General features: G+C 32.0%; 1 protein-coding gene across 1 annotated transcript; it reads right to left on the bottom strand.

Moving 5' to 3' along the window:
* Positions 1-3,583: 3,583 nt before the first annotated feature.
* DCI1 (delta(3,5),delta(2,4)-dienoyl-CoA isomerase 1) lies at positions 3,584-7,275 on the bottom strand. Its single transcript, XM_039023665.2, has 2 exons — positions 6,392-7,275; positions 3,584-4,007 (listed from the first exon to the last, which is right to left on the bottom strand). Exons 1-2 carry the CDS (start codon positions 7,026-7,028, stop codon positions 3,817-3,819), a joined length of 828 nt encoding a protein of 275 aa, XP_038879593.1. The 5' UTR covers positions 7,029-7,275; the 3' UTR covers positions 3,584-3,816.
* Between the last annotated feature and the right edge of the window lie 456 nt (positions 7,276-7,731).

Genomic DNA, 7,731 nt, shown 5'->3' with positions numbered 1-7,731 from the left:
TTTCCCCTCCACTAGATATAAATCATACTTATATCATTTTCCTCCAATTAATGTATCTCATACATCATTTCAACTATATCATATATAATTGACCAGTTCAATCATATCATATATAATCGAACTCCCTCTTGTCAATTTGAACACTTCAAATTGACTCAAAAACTGATTCCCAACTTGAATCCATTGAGCTACCAAGAGGACTTTATGGACCTATGGCTCGAAGCTCCAACGGTACGTGAACAGTTGACTAAACTCTTTAGCAACGAGATCCACCATCCGTTAACTGTCAGGCATTCCACTAAAGATCTATAGTTGAACTCTTCTCACCATAGATATATTTATGTGTTCATCGGATATAACCAATCAACAGTACGATAACCCTTCACAGATGCTCGTAAGTACAGTTCGACCAATTTATCGTTTTGCCCCTATAGTTACATCTAATTCCTTAAGTACCACTGATCCCTCTAATGAACAATACAACATAGTTCTACTACGTGTGGAAACCTCTCGTCCATGAGAAGGTGTGTGGCGCCACATCGTTCAAGCCCCTGAATCAACCTTAAAGGAGCAATCTATATACTTACCCTTACTTTGGGGAATGAGTGAATTCCATCTTGTGTAACTGAGTTCCCAGCTCCCAAATCAGACGAATCCCCAGAGTGGTAGGTTTGAGTTGACGATCTAGCCACTTGCACTCATGTAAATCAAAGGACTGCCCTCAAAGACAGGAGTTACCAACTCACTCAGGATTGAGGTCATGTTACCTATGGTCATCCTAGTGAAATGAAGTCTCTGTCATGAATGGCATTATATAACGAGACTATAACACTTCGTGGTCCGGTCTTATACAAACTCCTTTATATAGGACGCCCTCGCTCGCATGTCTCCATATGAATGATCAGGATCAGACCATCTGTAGCAAATCACAACACTTGTAACTATTCTACAAAGCGGGCTACATCCGTAGCGTTACCAGGATAAGATTTCCCTCCTATATCCATATACTACAGACCATTTTAGTTATCACTTAAGGCATGATCCACCTGTATGTCTCCATATACATGCTTAAGTTATAACGACAACCAGGGATCTTAGTTTATTGGTTTATGGTAAAGCAATTAAAACATCCAATGTTCCAAAGACAAAAGTGAAGAAAATATCATATATTATTACACCACAAGTGTTTATTCAAAACTGTGTTTACAAACTACAAGACCCAACGAGAGTTTTGGGCGTCATCCCTAACACATAGTTCCTTCGAAAATTGTTTCTGAAACACCTTACGAGCTATGGAAAGGACTTAAAGGTAGTTTACGTCACTTCAGAATCTGGGGATGCCCATCACATGTGTTGGTGCAAAATACTAAGAAGTTGGAACGTCGTTCAAATGTATGCCTATTTATAGGTTACCCTAAAGAGACAAAAGATGGTTTCTTTTATGATCCTCAGGAAGATAAGGTATTTGTATCGATAAATGCAACTTTCCTAGAAGAAAACCACATCAAGAATCACCAAAATGCATCAACAAGAGTTGTAGATCGCACAGGTCCATCAACAAGAGTTATTGATGAAACTGGTACTCCACATCATTCTCTAGAGTTGAGAGTTCCTCGATATAGTGGGAGAGTTGTGCAACAGCCTGACCGGTACATGAGTTTAACTGAAACTCAAGTCATTATACCCGATAATGGCTTAGAGGATCCATTAACTTTCAAAAAAACAATAGAAGATGTGGATAAAGAATAGTGGGTTAAAGCCAAATGGAGTCAATGTACTTCAATTCAGTCTGGGATCTTGTAGATCAACCAAAAGGGGTAAAACCCATCAGTTGTTAGTAGATCTACAAGAGAAAACGAGACCAAACTGGAAAGGTACAAACCTAAACCCAAAGAGAGGGAGTGAACTATGAAGAAACCTTCTCTCCAGTTGTCATGATAAAGTTCATTAGAATACTCATGTCCATAGCTGCATTTTATGATTATGAAATATGGCAAATGGATGTCAAGACAACCTTCTTAAATGGCTATCTTGAGGAGAGTATCTATATGTCTCAACCAAAAGGTTTATTGAACGGGGTCAAAAGCAAAAGGTTTGCAAGTTTAATCAACCCATTTATAGATTGAAACAAGGGTCTCAATCTTGGAATATAAAATTTGACACTGCGATCAAATCTTATGGCTTTGAACATTGTGTTTACAAGAAAATCGTTAACAACATTGTCGCTTTTCTGGTTCTATATGTTGATGATATTCTACTTCTACTCAAAAGAAATGAAGTAGAATTTTCGGCTAACGTCAAGAGATGGCTTGCTATGCAATTCCAAATGAAAGATTTGTTAGTAATGGGAACATATATTAAAGTTTAGGTGTATTTTGTATATAATAATTTAACCATGTTTAAAAGTAAGAGAGAAATTTTGGAAAGAGAGAAAAAATGGGATATTTTTAAAAATAATATGAGTTTAATAAGTAATGATAAAAATAGGGTCGAGAAAAAAATAATGACAAAAATGGGGTTGAGGAATCGTCTACTTAATACACAATACCCTAAATCGTATACCGAGTTCACGATTTTAAGTCCACATGATTGCCACGTTCCAGATTTTGCCATACAGTATGCCACATTGTAAATCGTGGACCAACTACTGCATGAAAGGCACATCTTAAAAATAGGCACATCTTAAAAATAGGCACATCATATTGGAAGAACTATGGGTTTGAAAGCTATTATGAAAAATGATTAATAAAATTATATTTAACTAAACAAGGGTTTATTGTAAATATAATTGTATTTGATTAATAGGACCACCATCCATGATCAATACTAGAAGATTATAAACATAAATTAATTACAAAATTACCATATATTTTTATTCGATTTTACCACAAAAATTTGATAGTATTGTGTCACACAATATCAATCCAAATCATCACTAAGAAGGTCTAATAGTCCAAAATAAAATCAAGTCATCTAAAAATATCACACAAAAACTAATTAAATCCAAAATAATCTAAAATAAGTACAAAACTATCATATATTGTAAAAAAAAAAAAAAAAAAAAAAAACCTTTAGATATCACCGTCGACAACGTCCAAGAAAATCGACAATTGGCGATGGTTGTTGGTCTAACATGAAATTCGTGAACCCCATCCATTTAAAATTGTGGACCAGGTACACGATTTAAGATATTTTTCGTAATCGTGTACCCAGTCCGCGATTTTTCAACACTATTTTTATCCTAATTTTTCTCTCAATCTTATTTTTGTCATTATTTATTAAAATAATATTATTTTTAAAAATAATTCAGAAAAAAGAGATATCTAACCCATTCTTTAAACAACAAATAAATATTTGTCATAGTTTTAGGACTTGTTTGGATTGATTTTTCAGTGCTTATAATCCATCCTATTGATTGCCAAATTACGCAACAAGTCCATCTAAATTTTAAAAAGGAAGTGTTCTATTATTCTTCACTAATAGGAGGCTAAAACTACAAAGTATATATATCTATAACATATGTAACATGGACAAGTAAATTAAACCACAACGACTAAATTATTAAAAAATAACACTCAAAACATCGAAGACAAACATATATTTACCATTTTTTATTAAGAGAAAAGAAAAAGTAAAAGTAAAGATGATCAAAGAAATGAAAAGAACATATATGATGACGTTTTATGTCATTAATGGAAATACAAAAGTAAAATGTTGGCCGTAGTTGTTTTGGGACCTACAACCAATTTGAGTATAATTTAACTCACTAAAACATATACTCTCGATCAAGAGGTCAGATGTTTGAATATCTCCGTCTCATAGCTTAGAAAATACTGGGTTGCGTTTGTTAGCTTGAGCGGAGATGGCTTCTTTGAGATCATCCGAGAGTAGAGTCCCTGAGTTCCAAGTTGCAACATAATCCAAGCCTTGTTCTACATTTAGGTCTCTGCTTTTTAGTAGCACTGCCTTTGTTCCCACGACAGCCAATGGAGATTTTGAACCTATTTCTGCATTCACCATCTACTTCTCATTTCTTTTCCTTTCAATTTTTACCAAACAATTTGAATGCACATACAAAAATACAGAAATAGCATAAATAAATGTTTTTTTTTTAATCTGTGAGTGTCCTTATACAGTCTTCATTTTTTACACACCTGAAAAATAATAATTCAATTTTTTAAGAAAAAAATAAAATTACTTGTTAGATGACAAATTTTAATCGAGAAACAGTAGACTACACAAAAATAGGAATTAGAGGTCCGCCTAAATATTTCCTTTAAAATATGTTCCACTTTCCTTTTCACAATTAGTACTAAATGCACAACCCATAATAAATATTTGTTTATTGTGCCTTTTTTGGTCCAACTTTTAAAAGTGTAGTATAATATTGGAAAATTATCCGAAATAACATTCTCAACTTTTCATCTTTCAAAACTAGCAAATATTTTAAAATTTTGTTAAATTAGATTTGTTTGGTGGATCTCGTGACCACTGAGATTTATTTAAAAAATTCACTTTTTCTAAATTGTTTTGGCCTTTTAAGCCTTTCTCTGTACAACTCGGAGAGATTAAACACCGAGATTTTTTTTTTTTTTTTCAAATATTCTATTCAAATCTTATATATTTTCAAATTCTCCAAATTAGGTTATCCTTACCAAATATAATATTCAATTCTTATCTAATTTTAGACCAATTCCTGTTTCCATAATTTCTAAATTTGCAAATGAATTTATCAATTATATTTTTTATATGGATGATTGTTTTGATTTTTAAATTTTGGGAAAGATTAAATTTTACAAAAAAAAAAAAAAAAAAGTAAGATATGGAAAATATATAAAATCTCGGTATTAATTTGTCGAATTCATCGATCTTAATGTTAATTTGTTCGAGATTCATACTGAGATTTTATATATTTTCCATATTTTACCCTTTTTTTAAATTTAATCTTTTCAAAAATTTAAAAATCAAAATCAATCCTCTAAGATCCATCTAAAAAAGTTCATTTGAATAATTGGTAAATTAATTTAAAAATTAGAAAATAGGCTCAAGATTTTAAAAAAGAAACTATATAATATTTAATAAAGATAATTGAATTGGGAGAAAATTTAAAAATATATAAAGATTTGTTATAAGCAAAATCAAAAAGTAAAAATAATAATAATCGTCTAGTTTCTCCTACTCCATGGCGTCATGTCACCCAAGAAAGGCATCAAAATTCTAAAATAGAGGTGGACGTTTATTAAAACAATGTTTCTCGACATCATTACTATAATTAAATTACATTTTTTTGACAATTTGTGACAAAAAAGAGTGCAAGCCAATTAATAATAATTTAGTCTTTTAAATATATAATTAAGGCTCCATTTAACAATAATTTTAATCCGGTTAGATAACTATTTTTTATTTTTCAAAATTTCTTCTCCATGATTTGCAACTTTCCCAAGTATCATAGTTGAATTCTTAGTTTTCCAACAATAAATATAAGTTTTAAAAATTACTTTTTTTTAGTTTTCAAAATTTGATTTGATTTTTTAAATCGTTGATATAAAATAAATAACAAATAAAGAAATTTGAAAGTGGAATGAGTATTTATAGACTTAATTTTCAAAAACGAAAAACCAAAAATCAAATAGTTACTAAATTAAGTCTTTATTTTTAGTTTGTTGTTTTTTTAAATTTATGCTTTTTGTTTCCTAAATTTCATGGTTTTGTTCTTAATAAAAAATAAAAAAAAACTTAAATTCGTAGTCGAATTAGGTTTTATTAAAAAAAAAAAAAAAAAAAAAAAAAAAAAAAAAAACTTTTTGGAAAATTATCAATTTTTTAATTTTCAAAATTTTACTTACTTTTTTAAAACATTAATGAAATGTGGATATATAACAAAACAAATAGATGTATAAGCAAAAATAATATTCATAACCTTAATCTCCAAAAATCAAAGAATTACTTAATGGTGCTTAAATTATTAAAATAATTTTGAACATTTGAATTTATAAGTTAATTTATTATAATAATAATTCAACCTAGTAAAGAACAGTTGATTCGAACAATTAGATATCGTATGTGATTAAAAAGTCGACGATATCAAACTTTCGTAGATTTAATTATGATCGAACAACTCTAAGTCAAAATTACCTATAGTGGATTGCTGAGCAACAATAGGGCCGCCCTTGTAGTTTTTTAAAAAATCATTTGGTGCCTTTAATTTTTGTGAAAGGGACCCATTTTTTTCTTTAATCATCACCATACAACTTTAATCGAAATCATTGATTAAACCCGAAGAGCTTAATGAGCATAACTAAGCCATAATTGAAATTAAAAAAAAATAAATAAATAAATAAATTGAAAGGTTTAGGGAAAATTGGTAAATTAATAGAGAGAATTAAAATACCTTGAGCAATTTTGAGGACTTCATCTTCAAGCTCCAACTTGGAAGCAAAAGTTCGTGAAACCAAGCCCAATTCCTTAGCCTCCAAGCCCGAAAAATCCCGGCCCGTCAACGCCAACTCCGCCGCCTTCCCATACCCTACGATTCTCGGCAGCCTCTGCAGAGTCCCAAGATCCGCCGTAATCGCCATTCTAACCTCCCTCACCGAAAACACCGCCTCCGCCGTGCAATACCTCAAATCACACGCCGTCACTATATCAACCCCTCCTCCGATGCACCCTCCGTGGATGCTCGCAATCACCGGCTTCCGGCACTCCTCGATCGCCGTGATCGATTCCTGCATCCACTTGATTTCCCGCCGGAGCCTCTCCCCTGCCCGCCCCCGCTCCTCCGATTGAAGCTTCGAGAAGTTGGAGGCTGTTGATTTGAGGTCGATTCCGGCGCAGAAGTGCTTGCCGGATCCGGAGAGGATGATGACGTGGACCTCGGGGTTTTGGTCCAGATATGAGAAAGCTTGACGGAGTTCGGCGAAGAGTTCGGTTGTGAGAGCATTGTGGTGCGACGGACGGTGGAGGCGGAGGTGGAAGACGCCGGAGTTTGGGTTTTGACGATCGATTTTTATGCATTTGTAGCCTTCCATTGCCGAATTTTGAAGAATTGGAAATATCCTTTGAGTGGACTTTCTTATAGGAGGGTCGTGGTGTTAATGTAAAAGTAACAGTAGAATGGATTGAGTTTTTGTTGGGATAAACATGGCCTTAGAATAAGTTACGAGGTCCAAGAAAAATATGATTTTATCATATACCTACCGCCTACTCTACCTCTAATCTCATATTTTCCTCTTTTTTACACACAAAAAAGTTTCAAAAAAAAATTATTTGTCACATGCAATTACAAATATAGGTGTAAGAGATATAGCATCTATCAGATTCATAGGATTCAACCACTCTAAAATTATTATTTTGTCCCTTTTAAAGTAAAAGGCTTTTATTATTATTGAGTGGTAGTTACAATTATACTATCACATTTATATAAATGCTAAAATTAGAACCTCAAACAAACTAAACTCTCAAATGATAAAATCTAAGTCCTCAAATTTATATAATTGTTATAATGTCTACATTTACATTTTTGTTATGGAATCTAGGTTTCTTTTTTTAACTTTTTTTTTTCTTTTGACTATTTTCTTTTAACTTATTTTTCTCTCAACGTCTTTTTACCGTCTCATTCTCTTACATCTTTTCAATTTACGTAGTTTTTTTTGAACTAATAAGTGGAGGAAAAAGTATTGATAAAAATAGGGTAGCATCTATTTGAATTTCACTGTAAAACAAATCTAGGTG

The sequence above is a fragment of the Benincasa hispida genome, chromosome 1 (genome assembly GCF_027475165.1).
Source record: "Benincasa hispida cultivar pf3 chromosome 1, pf3_genome.v1.1, whole genome shotgun sequence".
NCBI classification, from domain to species: domain Eukaryota; kingdom Viridiplantae; phylum Streptophyta; class Magnoliopsida; order Cucurbitales; family Cucurbitaceae; genus Benincasa; species Benincasa hispida.
The sequence above is the reverse complement of the archived record's forward strand: the minus strand, read 5'-3'. Positions and strand labels throughout refer to the sequence as shown.